The sequence below is a fragment of the Cucurbita pepo genome, chromosome LG14 (assembly GCF_002806865.2).
Source record: "Cucurbita pepo subsp. pepo cultivar mu-cu-16 chromosome LG14, ASM280686v2, whole genome shotgun sequence".
Lineage (NCBI taxonomy): Eukaryota > Viridiplantae > Streptophyta > Magnoliopsida > Cucurbitales > Cucurbitaceae > Cucurbita > Cucurbita pepo.
The window spans coordinates 4,824,221-4,844,806 of record NC_036651.1 but is presented as its reverse complement, the minus strand read 5'-3'; the positions used below and the strand labels follow the sequence as shown (position 1 = coordinate 4,844,806).

The following is a 20,586-nucleotide window of genomic DNA, read 5'->3' as shown; positions in this document are numbered from 1 at the left end:
TACGCAACGCAAGAGGACGAGTAGCAGTATTAATTAGAGAATGACCAGTATGCAAAACACGCAAACCTGCTCCATTGCCGACTTGAACTTGTTCACCTCCATGATAACGTTCACGCACAGCGAGACGATCCAGGTCACTGGTGATATGGTCCGTAGCGCCTGTGTCGCTGTACCAATTTGGGTCAATCTTGTAAGAGGAAGTAGCCGCCAGTGCCGTAGGAGGAGCAGAAGAAGGTTCATCTTGATAGGACTCATCCATCCTATGCCAGCAGCGGATAGCAGTATGCCCCACTTTGCCGCAGATCTGGCAGGAAGGACGAGCAGAAGGGCCACGACGATCACCAGCAGGACGAGAGGGTGCATAACCTTGAGAACGACCACGACCGCGATCCCTACGCCCACGATTCTTCTGCTGACCACCACGACTAGCATAATTGGCAGAAGATCCAAGATTTAACTGAAGTTCAGCCTGGTGTTGTAGTTGGCGAGCTTCATACGTCATTAGATGTGCAAACACATCATCAAGGGTGAGGGCTTCACTCTTGGTAGTCATTGAGGTGACGAAGGGATCATAGTCAGGGCCAAGACCAGCGAGAAGATACGCGATCACATCATCATCCTGCAAGGCAGAGCCGGCGGCGGCCAGCTCGGTGGCTAGCCCTTTGATCTTGCAAAAATAATTTGCAGCAGATTGATCTCGTTTCTTGGACGTGGCGAGCTCAACACGAATCTGAGTAGTGCGAGCACGAGTTGACGATGAAAACATCCGCTGCAGGGTATCCCACGCCTCCTTGGACGTAGTAGCGGCAACCACATCATGAAGAATCTCCTCAGACATGGAGGAGAGAAGGCCGCTAAGGACTTGTTGATCCTGATCATACCACTGATTATAGGCCGGATTAGAGACCAGCTCAGCACCAGCAGCAGTTGAGGAAGGGATCAGCTTGGCAGGTGCAACATTGGTGCCATCGAGGTAGCCCATAAGCTTCGTACTCCGTAGGTAGGGGAGGAGCTGGGCACGCCATATGATGAAGTTGTTTTTGGTTAGACGAATTGTGACAACATGGTGTAGAGGGATTGGGCCAAAAGTCGCCATGGTAGTTGAGACGGTGTTGGAGATGGTGGATGGAGAGGAGGAAGAAGACATGGCGAGGAGTTTAAAAAATAAACCTTGGCTCTGATACCATGTTAGATTGAATGGCACGATGACCTATATGGGTCACGACCTCATGTATTTATAGATGCGTATAATGAAGATTACATTCCAAATCTATGATTTGGTAACAAACCATAAAATCATAGATTTGGTAACAAACCCTTCAAATCATAACAACTAGTAAATCTTAGACTATTTTAGTATATACAGTTATGATCTATTTTAGGTTTAACAGTTTCTACCCTCAGTTTTACCATCCGAGGTCATTATGGGCCCTAAACGTTAAAGACAGATTAGGTCGGGGGTTTATTTTGATAAATAGCATGAGGTTTAGCTAGGGTACCTTATGAAAGGTTCTAAATTCTTATGTGGTTATCATAGGGCGTATTTAACCGCTAGGACTAGCTCGTTGAGAGTGACTTCAACCAAGACCATCGAGGTAAGTGATCTTACTGTCGGAGTTAGCTTACTACTTGTTGTATGATGGTGCGTGCCCTGTGGCCCCTGCATGCACCATATTTATGTGATATGATTATGTGATGTATAGATTGTGTTGACCGTATATTGTGTATGTTATGTGATGTATGAACTTATGTTGACTGTTGACTATTTATGTTATGTCATGAATGAGATGTTAGTATTATATGCCATGAATATGTTGATTGATGTCATAGATACACGTAGAATTATCGAGTTATGTCATGAGATGTTTATGCAACTGGAATGTTTATGTAATATGCCATGTAATGTAAGTCATGTGAGATGCCATGTGATGTAAGAAACGTAAATGCGATGTTAGCACTGCTTATGTAATGCCATGTTAGATATGTTAAGGAACCTCATGCATATATGTATGTCACGTGCATGGGGATTCTTCCCCTTTATGATACAAAAGAATGAATTACGATATTTATGTTCGCCATAATATCATGCGGGTCCTTTTCTGTTTTGTGGTGTCCCGCGACGTGTAATACATTATGCCCGACCAAGCTAGGCCCAGGGGGTACGTATATGAGCCTGCCTGGTGGGTCCATGTACACGTACATCGGCCATGTGTGAAGAAGTACCACACATCCAACCCTACCCGAAATAGAAAAGCGCCCAAGGCTATGAAAAGTTTATGAAAAGTTAGGTCCCGCTCATATGTGGCATGTGTTTGCATTCCTAACCCCAATTGTAACGACCCGGGAAAGAAAGAAAGAAAAAAAAATATATATATATATAATTAAAATAATAATAATAAATAAATAAATAAATAAAAAGGAAAACGAGAAAAAAAAAACAAAAACTCAGTCGCCAGAAAACCCGCGAGTTTTTCGGCGACCGCCGAATTTCGCGGAACCCACGCGAAACGATGGCCACAACACGCCCAGCCCTCAGCCCACGACACCCAGCACCATCATGATACCTGGAAAGAGAGAAAAGACAGAAACTATGAGAGAGAAAGATTTCGGGAAAAAAAAATCGGCGAGTGTCTAGTTTCTCCGACGAACCCTCAAACCACCCTCAAACTGACACCAAACGACCTGTTACCACCATTAGAAGGGTCCCTAACGAAAGCACGATAACTCAAGGTGCGTTCTGTGCTTCTTCGTAAACGCCGTCGTCGGTAACCGAGGTCGGAAAATTGGGTTTTTCCTAATCGTTCATAGATCCGTGGTTTTAGGAACCTTTAGGCCGCAAGACTTCCAGAAAAAGAAAGAAGGATGATAAATAAAGAGGAAGAGAGAGGACCAAAATCGGCAACGGAAACGCCGCGGGAAGGAGAGAGAGAAAGTTCTCCAGAAAATCGACCGAAGTCGGGTAAGGAAGACGAGACCCACGGATCCGGGTTAACCCAAAACCAGAACCCGAGAGGGTCAGCCCATTCTTTCCTCGGTCTCTGCCTTCGGCCCAGCCCAACTACAGCAGCCCAAACCTCAGACCAGCCAAGAAGTTACGGTTCAATTGAACAAACCCGAGACCAGACCCATGGTCCAATCGAGCCGGCCTGCAACCCAAAAAAAATAACTTTCGGCCCAGCCCAATGAGCCGAGGCCCAACTATAGTCTTGGCCCAGTAGCCTCCGCAGCCCGCGACCCGCGCTTCGACCCGACGCTACCGCCCGACGTGGCTCGCTCCACTGCTCCCACGTGTCACACGGCGGCGCAGGCGGTCCCTCGGCTCGGCTCGGCTCGGTGCAAACGGCTCGGGCTCCCTCCGGCAGCTTCCAGCGGCTGTTCCGCTCGGCTCACCTGTTTTCAGCCCGGTTTCCACTGTTCTGACCCTCTCGAATCTGTTTTCGGCCCTGATTAAGGTCTCCGTGGCCGTTTTAGAGCCGTATTTCATATTTATTAAATTATAGGTAAATTAATTGTGAAATACTAACGGAAAGTGGTGAACGGTGTGATAGGAAACAAACCCTGGCGACGTAGGAAGCAGCTCTCACTGAATGGGAGCTTACGTTTAGCTATTTAGGGAGTACTTCGGCCATGGCCAACCAAGTAAGTGGCCTTACTATAGGATAGGCTAAATAAATTGTATGATGCTTGATGATATGTGCCAGTATATAAATATTTTGTTGAGTGACGCTTGATATGTTTGACGCTCGTTGTGGCATTATGATGAGCATGATGATTGCATGATTTTTACCTTAATATGATGATGTTTTCCATATTGAGCATGCTAGATGATGATGAGTGTCATATTGAATCATGTCGTTAGATCGACGTAGGACACAACCCTAGAGCATGAAAATGATATTAATATAAATATCCACGAGTATGCGTTACCTAGAGTAACTGTAACGCCCCGTTGGGTTTAATTATATATATATATATATGTGTGTGTGTTAAAATAAAAATAACAGAATAAAGAAAGAAAAAAAAAACTGACCACCTCCTTTAATCTCTCCGTCCATCCCCTAAAATACCTCCCTCAGTATCAATAATTCAGCACAAAAAAAAAAACAAAAAACAAAAAAAAACAAAAAAACAAAATATTTGTCTCGAGGAAAAAAAATGCATATAATTGAGAGATGGTTATGAAATAATGGAGACCTATAGAAGGAAGGCAGATAATGGAGAGATGGTAGACAGAGGAAGAGAGATGTCATTTGAAAAGGTTAGTAGTTAGATTTACCTTTTTTTTTTATTTTTCTCTTACCTTCTATGGAGGATATTAGCAATTATTTAGATTTGAGTTAGAAATTTAGAAATTATCTGTTGCAATGATATGAATTAGAAATTATCTATCCTAGCGAGGGTCATGAAAATTGATCAGAGAAAAAAAGGAATAAATAGATAAGGAGGAGAGGAAGATAGGGAAAAGGAAGATCCCTAAAACATATTCAAATAAAAAAAAAAANTTTTTTTTTTTTTTTTTTCTCTTTCTTTCTACTAAGGATATTAGCAATTATTTAGATCCGAGTTAGAAATTTAGAAATTATCTGTTGCAATGATCTGAATTAGAAATTATCTATCCTAGCCAGGTCATGAAAATTGATCAGAGAAAAAAAGGAATAGATAGATAAAGGAGGAGAGGAAGATAGGGAAAAGGAAGATTAAAACATATTAAAAAAAAAAAAAATATGGGAAGAGAATTAAAATATGAGACAGAGAAGGAAAAGAGAAGAGAGAAAGATTGGAAAACAGATCAAATAAAAATAAAAAATACAAAATTTGGAAAACATAATCAAAAGAGATTTTCACAGAAAAGAGAGGAAGAGGAAGAGGAAGATAGGGAAAAGGAAGATCGGTAAAACATATTCAAAAAAAAAAAAAATATGGGAAGAGAATTAAAATATGAGACAGAGAAGGAAAAGAGAAGAGAGAAAGATTGGAAAACAGATCAAATAAAAATAAAAAATATAAAATTTGGAAAACATAATCAAAAGAGATTTTCACAGGAAAGAGAGGAAGATTAAATTTGGAAATAGTAAAGCTAAAAAAAATCTGGTGAGTATAATTAAACCTGGAAAGAATGAAACTAATTAAAAGAATTAAATTTAAATTGCTTAGAATAATTAGATATGAAAGTAGAATTGAAAGGCTAAATAGAATTAGAGTTAAAAAAAAGAAGAAAAATAAAATAAAAGAGAGGAGGATTTTAGGAAAGAAAAGAAAGTTAGAATAGTTTGAAGATGACACCTACCGTTCATATGACAATGGCAAAATTGAAAGGCTAAACAGAATTAGAGTTAAAAAGAAAGAAGAAAAAAAAACAAAAAAGAGGATTTTAGGAAAGAAAAGAAAGTTAGATGGCAAGTACCTTACATAGAATTAAAATATGACATAGAAGACAAATAAGTGAGAGAAGAAGATATGAGAAATTATTATATTTGTATATATAGGATATAACATTAAATGTTCAATTATCCAAGCCATTTGAAATATTAATAATATTGACATATTATTAATTTAAGTTTTAAGTTTTATATCCTATATAATTTAGAAACAATGAAAATATGGAATTCGATTTTTATTGAGACCGTTTATAGCAGTTTTTCACACGGTTAGTTGGATTATTAATTAAAATGTGAAATACTAACAAAATGTGACGAACGATGTGATAGGAAGCAAACCTTGGAACCATTTGGTGTATTTCTTGAGGAACGGGAGCTTACGTAAATAAATTAGGGAATTTTTCGGCTAAGGCCAACCAGGTAAGTGGTCTTACTATAAGATAGGCTAAAAATTGTATGAGTTACGATGATGTATGAACTATATCGTACGATGCGGTATATGAGTTATGATGATGTGTGGGTTACGATACTTCATGTGCGCAGTATATATATATTTTGATGAATGTCGTACTTGATATGTTTGATGCACTTTGTGGCAATATGATGAGTATGATGATTGCGTGACGTTTACCTTAATATGATGATGTATTCCATATTGAGCATGCTATATGATGATGAGTGCCATATTGCATCATGTCGTTAGATCGACATAGGACACAACCCTAAGAGCGTGAAAATGATATTAATATAAATATCCACGAGTATGTGTTACCTAGAGTAACAAAGAGATGAGACTAGAGGGTTGTGTCAGAAGAGACATTATGATGGATTTAGAGGGACCTCATGCATATTGTATGTTCATAAGCATAGGGCTACTTCCCCTAGAGATGATGAGTGCGGACGCGCACCGTATGATGAGCGCGAATGCGCACAGGTGCGAAAGCACACAGATGAGGGTGTTCATGAGGCGCATGACACTATGGGGTTCCGCTGACCTCCGGACGTCGCTACAGATTAGCTTGACCAGAGGGTCCAGGGGGTGTGCGAGCGCCCTGGGGATTCACACTCGCACGTGTGAGTCGTGTGTAGGGAAGTACTACACATCCAATTTGTCCGAGACTGGAGGCCACCCCTAAGATGATTAGAGATAGGTCCCTAAATCATGATTGCATGTGTTTGCATTTGCATGGCCCCTATAGTGGGGCCACTTACTGAGTATTCTTTGAAATACTCAGGCCGTGTGCCACATCATTTTTCAGGTAAAGGCAAGGCGCACTTGTACGGAGGACGGCGGCATCGCGAGCAGAGACTGTGGCACGTGCATAGGGTAGATTCATATTTAAATTTCTAGTCTTAAGTTAGAATAGGTTGTTTTGCATTTCATTGTTTTAAATTATTTTGTATTTGTTTTTGTTTTCTCTAAATTTCAGTATTTCATATTTAAACACGTAAGACCATGGCTGTGTTTTCCAGAGAAGAAGTTGTTTTAAACGTTTTTTTTGAAGTTTACGTTATCAACTATGTTCATGTAAGAGTTATATTTCCGCATTATAGATGAGCATGAGACGTTAGTAGCGACTCTGAGTATGTGGAAATTTAGGGTCGTTACAGTTGGTATCAGAGCTCTAGGTTTTAGATTCTGTAGACTAGCCTACAATGTAGGCTTGGCACGTTCCATGGTCCCAACGTCGATGCCCCGTCACCGTCAGGTACGCCTTGCACAAGATAAGAAAAGAGAAACGTTTTCAAACTCGCATGCATTTTTATGTTAATGTTACTGAAATTGTTGTGATATTTCACGTATTTATTTAAGAGCATGATGTGATGTGTTGCATGCTGAGTGATTTTGTTTGCAATATGATGTGAACTTAGTAGATGTGATGCATAGCATAATTTCATAGGTAATGAGCCTTAGACTTAAGAGATGCTATCTTTGTTTCTAGAACCATGCTGCCTAGACCATGTGAAAGAGTAAGACGAGGAAGGGGACGACTTCCTATTAGAGATAGAGGACGAGGTGTGGCTGAAGAGAGCCCACCTCGAGAGGGATCAGGGACAGGGTTCAGAGAGGGATCATATAACTTATGAGGCCATACTATTGATTTCATTGGTGTAGCATCTCTTTTATGCACACATGTTATTGGAGTTTATTTTGTAAGTTATATATATATATATATATATATATATATATATATTCAACTATATTTACATTTTATTGGTCTACTCTTAGGGGTGGAAGGATTCGAAAGTCCCAACCAACTTTCCTTTTACTAGAGATAGAATTGTGGAAAGTTATTTTGGACATTGGAGGCATATTTCTAACTATGTTATAATATTGAAAGAAAAATTTAATCCAAACTAATCGCACTTTCTCCAATTCTAAATGATATACATGATACCTACGGAACATTTCAAAAACTCCAAATTTTTACTCGCAATTCAAAAGTTACTCATTTATCTTACCACTTCATAATTACACTTTGAAAATTTTCTAATTAAAATTTGGTCAGACTTTTAATAATTCTTTAGCACAATAGATACGAAAATGGTTTGTAAGGAAAATGATTATTGGTTGAAATCAAATCAAATTGACTTTTATATGTGATAAGTCACAAAATTTGCAGTTGAAACAGGGAAGGAGTAAAGGTTCTTCATCTCTCTCCTCTAGCTTCTTCCATTCTTTTTTTTTATATATACACATGTATATAAATTTCTCATTTTCTCTCTACGGATTGAAAAATTAGCGGAATCCTCCTTTAAAGAAGCTAAATGGTTGAACAAAATAACCAAATTTTAATGAGTACATGAAATTAGCATTATATAGCACAGGCTAAACCTTCCTTATAAGCATTTTTCATTTTTTGGCATGAGTGATATAGTAACAAACGAGATATTTGAATGATTTTCTAAAAGACCTAAAATTATTAAAGCCTCAACCATCATTTGCCGACTCATGGACGACGTCGTTTTTCCCACGAGGTATATATTGTGTTCTATCCTTCAAAAACAACACACAAAGTTGAATTTTTTAAAAGAAATATATTTACTTATATGTTGTTCATTTTCAGTTTGAAAAAGAAAAGGAACACGTAGAGCTTGTATTGAACTTCATAAAGCAAGGGGTTGATGCATAACTTCATAAAGCAAGTGGTTGATGCACGGAAGGAAATAAATGAAGCATGTCTTCATCCAATCCCTGTCCCAATGCCTATTTTAATGTGTACTGTAAATCTATCTAAAGTTATAAACCATGAGGATGGATACACAAATGCAAATGATAGAGCGAAACTTCTTATTGAATCTCGTTTTGTCAACCCAATACCTTGTTGAATATATTTAGCAACAAGAAACTTTGTAAGACCTAAAATTTATCATCAAGTTAAAATGGTTGAAATCAAACCATTAAGTTATAAAATTTATGCTCGTATTAATAACAAAACTTGGATGGTTTAAATATAAATGCTTTTGTACATTTAGTTTACATCAGTCTTCTTTACGTTTTTTATTTATTTATATATTTTTAGTAATGATATTGTAGATTTATTTTGAATTAATATTATAAAACAAAATCGATCGGATGATAAAATGAAAACCCGTAGATCCTTATCTATTAGGAATAATCAATTTAAATGTAACAACTTTGTAGACAAAATTGGACTTATTTGATTTTTTGTCAAGTAACAAACATGATTATAGGTCATGGAGGAATTGTCATATTGTCTCAAACCCTATTTTCACGTGACAAAATAAACATATAATAATTTTGGTGAAGAAAGTCTTTCAATGTACTTTTTTTTTCATATGGCTTTAAAATTAAGTTTTTGTCCCCATTGTTGAAGAGGTCTTTTCTCTTCGTCTAAACTTATTTAATATTAATTTAATTTTGTTATTAGATTGTGCATATGTAATGCCTCAAGCCCATCGCTATTAGATATTATGTAGGTATTGTCCGTTTTGGTTCGTTACGTATCGTCGCCAGTCTCAGTTTTTAATACGCGGCTACCACATCTTTTATGGGTCCAACGTTCTTGTTGGCACACAATCGATGTTTGGCTCTAATATCATTGTAAAAGTCTAAGCACACTGCTAATAGATATTGTTTGTTTTGGCTTATTATGTATGGTCGTTAGAGAGAAATTCAAAACACCCTTAAGAAAAATATTCCATTTTACTCTCCAATTAATATGAGATTTTCCACTATACCTTGATAAGGGCCAGACTCTTATCTTATTTAGTAGCACGTGATTCATAACCTAAATGTTAGTGTCTGCAAAGCTGCCATGGCCCTTCACCGGGTCAGCCTCATCCTCGTTCGATGCACCACTGGTCCACACTCTACTTGAATCCAAAAACTTATTTTGTCCAAATTCCAGTCAACAACGCATCACATGTCCCACGCACCCATCCCACATTCCCCTAAATTTTAACATAGGCTTGTGTTGAAGTCATATAAGTTAATTTATATGTAATCGTTTAAATTTGAAAAGAAAGGAATGGAGAAAACTCTATAGAGTTATCGATTATCAAAATCGAGTGAGTTTGAATTCTCTTACATCCGCTCAATAATTAGTGAGTTTGTTAGCTTTTCTCTTCCATTCTGTATTTTTCTTCAATAATTAGATAGAAGTTCTTAATACGATGGAATACCTTTGTGTAGGTCATTACAAACTTCGAGGCACAAGTCAAGTCAATCTTTAAATATGATAGAACGTCGGCTAAGGCCAATCATGTACGCGGCCTTACTATCGGCTCAATCAAAAGACTTGTCTTATGTATGACGACTTGTGCCTACTGGCTCTTACACGTGTCATTTATGATTTATGTTATATGATGATATAATGATGTTGTATGATGAAGTGATGATGTTATATGATGATGCAATGACCTTATATGATGATGTGATGATGTAGATGATGACATGATGATGATGCATGATGACATGATGATGTAAGATGCATGGTGATGAGATGACTTAACATTATGATATTTGATATTTAGTTGATATACATGTATTAAATGTCATGATGCATTGTGACAATGACTTTTCTAAGACACAATCCTAATTTATGTTAATGAGAATGAACGTATGAAGTCCAATGTATGCATGTTACTTAGAGTAATGTATGAATGATGTATAGGGTTGTGTCGTAAGAATGATTTAAAGATGAAAACTATAGGGACCACATACATATTGTGTGTTCATATACATCAGGTTACTTACCCATTTATGATGATCAATACGGACGCGTACACTATGATGATGATGATGATCATCATGTCTCACATGATACTCGGGGGTTTGTTTGTAACGATCCTAAATTTTCACTTACCTAGAATCGCCACCGTCATCATCATCTATACTCATATGTGAAATTAAACATTTAAAATTTCATCATAAAACATAAAATTCATCTTAAAACACTGTCATAGACTTACATGTTCAAAAACATCTTTACAACGATACAACAAACTCAATTGGGTCGAAAATGCTTCTAGAAGAGTCCAAAGCAGTCACGCAGAACCAATTAAGCCAACTAGCTAGTCGAAGATTTTTTATCTCTTATTTTTTGAATTTAACCATAACATACCCACTACCAACATTGGCTACGGTAAAGTTGCAAGAAGATGGTGATTCATTTAAGAGTCGACATTAGGAGCGATTATAATAAGATGTGTAATGGTTCACATTTTAGGTATGACCAAGGAAATAAGTTCTAAATGACAATAAGCTTTGGTTCCATAAGTTATAAGTCGCTAGGTGTGTTTGCATGTTTCAAACTTTATAACGAGAATACTTATAGGGTAATACTCTATCGTTTTTCTTTTAATTTGTTGTAAGTAATGGTAATGGCAAAGGCATACTACATGTGTCATAAGGTCAATGTTATAATAATGTTACTTTTTAGAGTTTAAAATTTTTGTTAACTATTCTTTTCTACTCAAATAGAGCTCTTACATTTCTACTCAAATAAGCCATAAATTTTAAGCTCCATAAAATTTATTGTCAATATAGATGTTCAACAAGGCACGGAGTTCACAAGAAGAGATTCAATAATAAATTTTGTTTTGCCATTTGAATTTGTGTATCCATCCTCATCCGAATAAATCACGTTCATAACTCTTGAAAAATTTACTGTCCGCATTAAAATAGGCATTGGAACAGCAATTGGATGAAGACATGCTTCATTTACATCCTTCCATGCATCAACCACTTGCTTATGAAGTTCAACACAAGCTTCTTCCTCTGAACAACCATATTGCTCTATGTAACATTCAACCGCAGAAGCAACATGTTCCCTTTCTTGCTCAAACTGAAAAAGAAAAACATATAAGTAAATGTAGTTTACTTTTAAAAAGTTGAACTTCGTTGGTGTTGCTTTTGAAGGATAGTAAACCTTGTGGGAAACGATGTCGTCCATGAGTCTACAAATGATTGTTGAGCCTTCAATAATTTTAGGTCTTCTAGAAACCCATTGAAGTACATCATTCGTTACCATGTTGCCCATGACGAGAAGTGAAATGCTTATAAGCAGAGAATAACCTGTTGTATATAATGCCAATTCCATGTGCTCCTTAAAATTTGGTTTGTAATTTTTGCTTAACCATTTAGCTTCTTCAAAGTAGGATTCCGCTAGTTTCTTTATCTGTTAAGATCAATGAAAATGAAATATCTTATATACATGAATAAAAAGGTGGGAATAAGATATAGGAGGGAGAAGAAGAAAGTTTACTTCTTCTTTCGCAATATGGACGTGGAGTGAACTTTCATCCTTGTCTATCTCTTTACTGATTTCTTTATAAAGATCTAACATTGCTATATAAAAAGGTTTCATGTACTCGGGGAGTACATTAACCATGCTTCTATCCCACCTGAAAAATTTAATGATGTCATCGTTAATAAAATCTTCAAACATTATTTTGAATATGGATTAGGTTAAAATATGATCACTAGCCCAATAATTATATCAAGCCTATATTTATTTTAGGAAAATGATTTAGATATTTTAGGAATAAAGATACGTTTCTTATTTTAGGAAAATGATTTAGTATTTTAGGAATAAATATACCTAATTATTTTAAAAAAGATTTAGATATTTTAAAAAAATATTTAGGAATAAATTGTCTCGTCCCTACCATAAATACCCCTCTATCTTACGTACGTTTTCATCCCAACAATACAAACATGTAATATTTGAGGAGGAGTCATGCAAGTCTTTCCCACACAGAGTTGTATTAAACAAATTATTCCGATCTAAAAAAAATTTGTACGATGTTTTGAAAGAGTAGGTAGTACATTGAACAATATATATATATATAGTGTGCTATGTATTTAAGTGACCTTTGAATAGCTGGAGTGAGGACTTGGAGTTCTTCAAATGTTCCATATGCATCATATATATCATCTAAAATTGAAGAAATGGCGGTTACTTTGGTTAACAGTTTTCTACCAACACTGAATTGAGGCTCAAAATATACCCCCAACGTCCATAAGTAGCACTCAACAATTCTGTCTCTTGCAAAAGAAAAATTGGTTTCGACTTTTAAATCCTTCCACCACCTGTTCAATATGTAAACAAGACACAAATATAAGAGAAAAAACATTTAACTTTAAAAAAAATGTTCAAATCCAAACATCATCTATATAGTAGGTAAGAATTTATAGCTTATGTACGCATAATAGGTGGGAAAGAGGAAGTGACATTTAACATGTTCAAGTCATGCTTTAAAACTCATTTTAAACTACTCATACACCCAAAAACTTGATCTAATATATTATATTAAATTTAATGATATGAATAGTGTATTGAATTTAAAGTTAGAAAAGATAAAAGAAAGGTTATAGATAGAAAAAAAATTATACGAAATTGTATAAACATATAGATAAGTATAAACCTGATGACTTCTATCAACTCCTTTTGATGAAGTTTCTGTAATATGTTGAAATCCAATTTTGAGAAAGTAAGCAAAGTTTTAGAATGTGAAGGATCTTCTTCATATATTGGTATGTACTCTCTTGCCTTCATTCTTGGAATGGCTTTTCTTAGAGGATATTTCAAGGCGCTCGTAACTTCAGCGACAAAAATTGGGCTCGAGTTGGATATAATATTTTTTAGATGTTTGACACTAAAATCGAGAGCTTCCTCAAGAACATCTTCTCCATGTACCCTCATATGTGCTGCTTCATATAGACTTAAGATTGCTCTTGCATTTTCGGCTAGTGATTCTTTGAATTTCCCATTACTTTCTACAAATTTTGTGAATATGTCTGTTTCAAATTTATGCGCACAAAAACAAGCATTAGCTCTTAAAACTATGAAAAATTTAATATTCTTTACTTGCAATAACTTTCAATTTTTCGATGTATATGCCTAAAACATAAGGTGATAGGATAACATAAGAGTTAAGAAATGAATAAACTTACCGCAAGGAATTTTATAACCTTGTTGTCTAAGGAGTCGAAATAGAAGAGAGATCGTGTAAAGATCATCATTGCCATCAATATTTGTGAACTCTCTATAGTTTGCATATATTTGTTCTAAGATTTGATCAATCTCGTTCTCAAAATGATAAGATACATTTAACCGTTGAATTGAATCAACTAGATTCAGTATCTTAAAAGGATTTCTATTAGAAATTATTAGCATCTTTTTCACTTCTCCTTTCAACTGTTTAGCTTGTTCCTCCACCTCAACATCTATTTTCTGAAATTTAAAAGTGAAAAAGTCAAGGAAGTTCAAAAACAAAATTAAAAGTTTAATATAATAAAGAAATAAGTACATGAACATAGACGATTAATTTACCGTTGCTTCGGATGATAGTGAAAGGAAATGGTCCTTCCATATGCTTGGATGAAAGTTTGCAATAGGACGTTTGGCTTTAAGATTGTTTGGGCTCTTCATAGATGAAGCAGAAATAGGAGAAGTTTGATGAGGCATTTTCTATCGATTCGTTCGAGAAGAAGAGACCGGAGAAATTAGGATAACTTCACTCTCAAATGAGTTTCAATGCATCCATGAAACATCACAAATATTTATAGAAGTTTTTTTTATTACATGGAAAAATTCTTATCACATAAATTTTGTGAGGTTCTGAAGGCAGATAAATATGTGATATTTTGTAACTAAAAATCAAATGGAATAAATTTAAATTCCCAACCATTTATTTTATATAATAAGAACTATTATCATGAATTTTAATTTAATTTAATTGTTTTTTTTTTTTTTGTTTTGTTGTTGGTAATTTTTTTATTAGGTTATATTTATATATTTTTTTTATTAAATATAGAAAATTAAAAATTATTAAATATATAATTTTAAGAATCACTCAATTGGTCACGTGAAAATTTCACATAAATGGTAGTCACAAACTTGTGAGTGGTCCTATTTAGACATGTCATGTCTGAATTAGGACAGGTTTGGTAGAGGACAAGATGTACCAATATTGTGTAATGTCTAAATTAGGACTGGCAAAGGACAAGATGTACCAATATTGTTCCAATAGAGATATATTTATATTATATAATTCTCGATTAATATAAAGACTTTTTTTTATTATTTATTATTTAAACTTCAAAATTTTATTGAAACATTAAACAATTAAGAAATATTTTTTTAAAATTAATTTTATCCTAAATTAATAGGTAAGAGTATTGTTGATTTTTTTATTATTATAAAAAATTTGAAGATTTTGATAAAATAAAATTTATACCATGGAAGAGAAAAATCCAATTACAAAAATGAATATGAAATCGGAGTAATTGTAAACTTATATACAATACTCTTATTCTCCTAACGAGTTAAACTTGACGTTTTATTGAGTTAATTAGAATTCAATATAAATAGAAATTAAAAAAATTCTTAATCAACTAAAATCATTATAACTTTCCTCTATCAATTTTTATTTTATTATCCCATCAACTTTTTTATAATATTCAGCCTTTTGCATTCAAATTAAATGTGTGAAAATATATAAATTTTAAAAAATAAAACATAAATTATATTTTTACCCAATCATATTTTTCTTTTATATTTTATACCTTTTAACAAAATCATTTTTTTTACAACACTTTTTCAAATCTATTTTTCTACCGAATTATTAAAACTCTGACTACTTTTAATTATAAAATTTTCATAAATATCTCTTGTGAACTAAAAAAATATATAAAAGAAAAATGGTGGAGAATTAGAAAAAATGGTCAATGTCAACCTCATTCTTTCCTAATTAAGCATTAGAAATGTACGTGACTAAGTAANAAAAAAAAAAAAAAAAAAAAAAAAAAAAAAAAAAGAATGAGAAAGATAAGAGAAGAGAGTAAAAGAAAGTTCTAAAGAGGCGGAGGGAAATAACCGCCGTTCTGCCCACGAGGAGTACGATTCCAGCCGAGCTTCCTTCACAAAACCTAGAGAAGAAGCATCTTGGATCTTTTAATCATACAAAATTGTCAAGAAATAAGGAAAATCGGAAGGTGAGTTATTGAATCATTGTTCTCGGATTTTCATAAGATATGTGAGAAATATTAGAAGTTAGGTTATGAAATTTGAGTAATCTACGAAAAATTGCGTTTGATATATATTATATTTTTCATGCATCAAGGGTTAGTAGGAATACCTTCTTAATAAACATATGTGATGGGCAGACACGTTTTATGTGCTAAAGACGGTTGATAGATATATTTTCCTAAAGCATTCAATAAGAATTCAGTTAATATTAGGGCCCTATAACTAGTGCAGTTTACATGTGAAATTAAAGGTTATACCTATGTGCACCCAGAGATGGAATAAGCTGAGGGGCTAACCTCGAACATCTTGAAATTGAGAAGTAGAGTTTAAACCACATGAACGCTCTCAAGAGCCTAGTAGACCTCCACGGTGTATTAATATGATTCAAGTAGCCTATAGAATCACGAAACTAGTTGAGTTACTGTTGAGTGTTGAGTGTTGAGTTGAGTCAGGGTCGACGCTCTTATCCCATTAAACCCGTTCTTGAGAAGAACTAGGGAATACATGAGTACTTAGCTCAAGACATGGACCCCTGTATGAATGTAAAAACATGTGAACTTGTAAACCCGTCCTTGTTGAACCAGGGACTACATGGGTAGGTGTCAAAATGAGAGTCCTTATTAAGTGTAGAAACAGGCAAACCTAACCAATCCTGGTTGGACTATGGACTACAAGGGTAGGTGTCAGGATGAGAGCCCCTATTGAGTGTAAAAACGAGCCAAGGTCAACGCCTCGACTTCGTAAATCTATCTTGGAAAAGATCAGGGACTATGCAGGTAAGTGGTTAGAATGAACACGTCTATTGAATGTAGGAACGGGTCAACACCGATGCCATGACTCTATAAACAAGTCTCGACGAGGGACTAGAGACTACATGGGTAGACGATCTATGAGAAATCATTTGGAATTTCGAGACCTACACAATAGCTTAGAGAATTGTAAGGATGAACCTGAACTTCTTATAGACCAAAGAAAAGTCGTGGGAACCTAGTAGGAGAAGTAAACGATGAGAGCCTACAAATAAGTTGCTTACTAAGTATACTTTCATACTCACCCCTACTTTCCTTTCTTTTTCCGGTACCAGTCGAGGTGGAGAGGTGCTCGGGAGTTGCACTGTCATAGAGGAGTGTCGTTCTAGAACGTCAGTCCATTTTTACATTTTGGAGACTTTTGTATTTTGTTTTATAAATTTTCCCGTTTCTAAAATGTTGTACAACATCATCTTATAATTGGATTTAATCTTGTATTTAATTTTGTTGTTGATTATTTGTTTTTTTTATTTAAACTTTATCTGATTTTTTTTTTCTTTTATTTTATTATATTTTTTTTTATTTGTTTTCGCTTTCATCTTTTTCATTCTATTTTCAAACATTTGAAAGTTGGGTAGTGACATGGTGTATAACTAATGCACTCTTAACGTCATTAGAACTTCTTTTAGGCATTATTCATGATCTACTTCCATCTTGGTGTATGGTATATCGTCAGAGACAACAATTTTGGTCATAGATAGCCTTGTGAACACTAAGTTCGTATGATCTTTAAACATTACAGGGTATTGATCACGTTTTAGGACATAACAAAAATCTTTTAATGTCCATACACCTCCGGAAAGCTAAATTCAATATGTCGTTCTCTCTAACCCTGATTTGAAGGTAACCTGACCTTGTTATGTCCGTTTTGATCATTACTTTCTCACCAAAAATAGCCTTGTAATTCCTTTTCATGTGGCCAACTCGGGTCTTTCGTTATAGTGCAGCTCCCTATCACATAGTAGCTTGAGCACGAATACTCATCTAAGTTAAGTAAAAACTATTTTAAAAATATTAAGTAAGTAATCTACTTGTAGGCTCTCATCGCATCCTTAACATAGTAGGTGTCCACGTATTTTTCTCTTGACTTTAGGAAGTTCGGGCCTAGTATCTATTACTATCTAAACATTTGAAGTGTGTTGATATTCCAAGTGGTTCTCTAGTTGTTCATGGATCCATCTAGGTTCAGAAGAGGTGGTTTACCCATTTCTTGCGTCGCAGGTCTATTATGCTACAAATGTTATCTCTAGGGTAAATTGTTTTTCTGTTCTTAGACTTAAGTAGATTATTTTACTTACACACTGAATGATTGGCGTCTTGGGTTGAGTCGCTACCTCATAAGGTATTGTTATGAAAGTATGGTGTCTGCTTATCTAAACATCATCCATAAAAGGTTAGCTGGCAGACCCTCCCACAAGACCATAAAGTCACCTATGATTGGAGAGATCGATCCCAGTGCGCCAGCTACTAGGTCAACCTATTTGGTCCCACATTCCCTTCTCTTGAATAGACTTATAGTGTAAAGGCACTGTTCAAGAGACCCCTAGCCATTTCCACAAGGTTTGGGCATGCACTACCCTAACCATCCTATACATACTCGATAGCACTAGTACCAATGTGGAAAGGGTAATGGACACTTTGATGACATTGTTCATACTACTATAGCTTAAAGAGCTATCTTAATCATACTAAGATGTCGTAGAGGTTTATTAGGTTCTTAAGGGCTTCTAGATAGCTTAAATCTTGTCTCTCATTTTTAAGACGATTAAGACTAACTCCTCAGGTTGTTCCATTATCTAGGTGCACATTAGTCTAGACATCTGATAGCTACTACCGATCTTGGGGTGCAAGATCTACTGAAAATATTTTGATGTAGGTCAACGTGTAAACTGCTTTAGCTGTAATACCCTAATCTTAATTTGGTTCTCTCATGAATGGTTGTAGAGATATATACCCATCGATCACCTAAAGCATGAAAATCACATTTTATTCATTTCTTTAGTCATCTCCAAGTATTGAGGAGACTTACTAGGTTCCTAGGGTAGCTAAGTGGCTTAATGCGAACTTTCGACTCCAAGGTACTCTAGTCTGACTCCTCGAGTCTTTTTTATTATAGGAGCAAGGTGCTTTGTTTACTAAAGGTGTTCTATCCTAGGTCGTCTTGCCAACCCAACTCTAGCACCCTAGTTTTAGCTTTGTGGAGATAAACACACTCCGGTGAGAATACACAACCATTTCACTAGGAGCTAAAAAAAACTATATCATGCAAAAATACAAACTCAATGGGAAGTTAACATATACTAATCACATACAAATCACAATAATCCATCCTCCATTTTATCACAGTAAAAAACATAAAGAATAAGACATGTCTCAAAATCTCGATCATGGACATTTTAGTAATTTTCTACCTACATAGATTACTTGACCATATTACCCTACTTGAGTTTTATAAACTCATTATATGTGCATTTCAATAATTTTTTATAATTTTACTATATCTTGTAATTCGGCACTAAGACTCTCCATAAAATTATAAAAATTTTAATTTTTTAAAAAATTAGACATTTAGTTTTTCGTTAGGGCGGGAGTGTTACATCACCTAAAAAACATATCTTTTTTGTTTTTTTTTTTATTTATTTTTTTTAACACTAAGTGTCTTTTATATATATAAAATTCGACAAATTCTAATTACTCCATGGCCTACCAAATTGACACATTTAAAACAGTTATATTCAAATGCCTTACTATTTTATTAAATAACTATTAAATCTTTTAAGCATAATTTTCTTATCAATTTCTGTAATTATTTATAAAGAGCATATTATGAGAACTAAAACATATTTTTTATAATCTTATTTTTATTTTTAAATTTATTAAGAAATTAAATATTTTGTACTTATCCATTGATTTAGGACATTTTTATTTATTTATTAATGGTATTAATAAAATATTAGAATATTAAAAATATTTTTTAAACTACAAACTCCAAATCACAAAAATGAATGAGAAACAAACTTGATTGGAATAATAATAATACTAATATGATACCTTTTTATTATTCCTATACGGGGCTGGATTCAAAAAATTTGTTGAGGAGGGTTTAACTAAATTCAGTAAATATAAGCTAAAAAAGTTATTAAATTCGGTAGCTTCTCCGGCTAGACGAATCCCATAGATATGATATCGAAACGTTCATCTCACGCTGTTAAAGGGGTCAACTATGAGTACACTTAAAGAAGTAAGCTTTTGCATCTTAGCTAGAAGAATTAGCTAGAAGAATTTGATTGGGTAAAAGTAGTTGAAGTATTTTTAGGATCTAGTTTAAATATTTTTCACATTTGTTTACTCTATTTACCAAATTTGTGGTATTTATGGTTATTTGAAAGGTTATAGAAGTCAAATTCAGTATTCAATAATATTCCTCTAAATTCTCCAAATTTCTAGTTTATATTTCTCGCTTAGTTATGTCAAAACGTAACAATTGGTACAGAGCCGCAATTTTTGAGTGATCAAATAGAGAGAGTACGAGTGAAGACAAAATTTTAATGAAAATCCCTCGCTTCGATGGCCACTATAATCATTGGAGAGCAAATCAAAAGGTCTGTCTATGGAGTGTGGTGGAGAATGGTTTCTCAGAACCAGAGGAAAGAACAATGTTGACTGAGGCATAAAAGAACCACCTTCATGATACTAGACCCAAAGATCACCAAGTAAAGCATTACCTCTCAATTGATCGTACGATCTTTGAACAAATCTTGGATCGTCGCACAACCAAGATTGGTTGGGACTCAATGAAACGAAAATTTGGTGGAAACCAAAAAGGGAAGAAATCTCTTCTTAATGTATTAAGGAGAGAATTTGAGATTCTAGAGATGAAGATGAAATCTCTTCTTAATG

At 34.7% G+C, this 20,586-nt stretch overlaps 1 protein-coding gene and 1 non-coding gene across 2 annotated transcripts; both read right to left on the bottom strand.

Moving 5' to 3' along the window:
• Positions 1–488: 488 nt before the first annotated feature.
• Positions 489–628, bottom strand: LOC111810957. Its single transcript, XR_002817472.1, has one exon. It is a non-coding gene; the product is annotated as a small nucleolar RNA Z247 (small nucleolar RNA).
• Positions 629–11,338: 10,710 nt separating this feature from the next.
• On the bottom strand, positions 11,339–14,389 carry LOC111809866 ((+)-gamma-cadinene synthase-like). The gene is made up of 7 exons (XM_023696330.1): positions 14,180–14,389; positions 13,801–14,080; positions 13,272–13,644; positions 12,718–12,936; positions 12,110–12,248; positions 11,774–12,022; positions 11,339–11,689 (listed from the first exon to the last, which is right to left on the bottom strand). Exons 1-7 carry the CDS (start codon positions 14,312–14,314, stop codon positions 11,396–11,398), a joined length of 1,689 nt encoding a protein of 562 aa, XP_023552098.1. The 5' UTR covers positions 14,315–14,389; the 3' UTR covers positions 11,339–11,395.
• Positions 14,390–20,586: the final 6,197 nt, after the last annotated feature.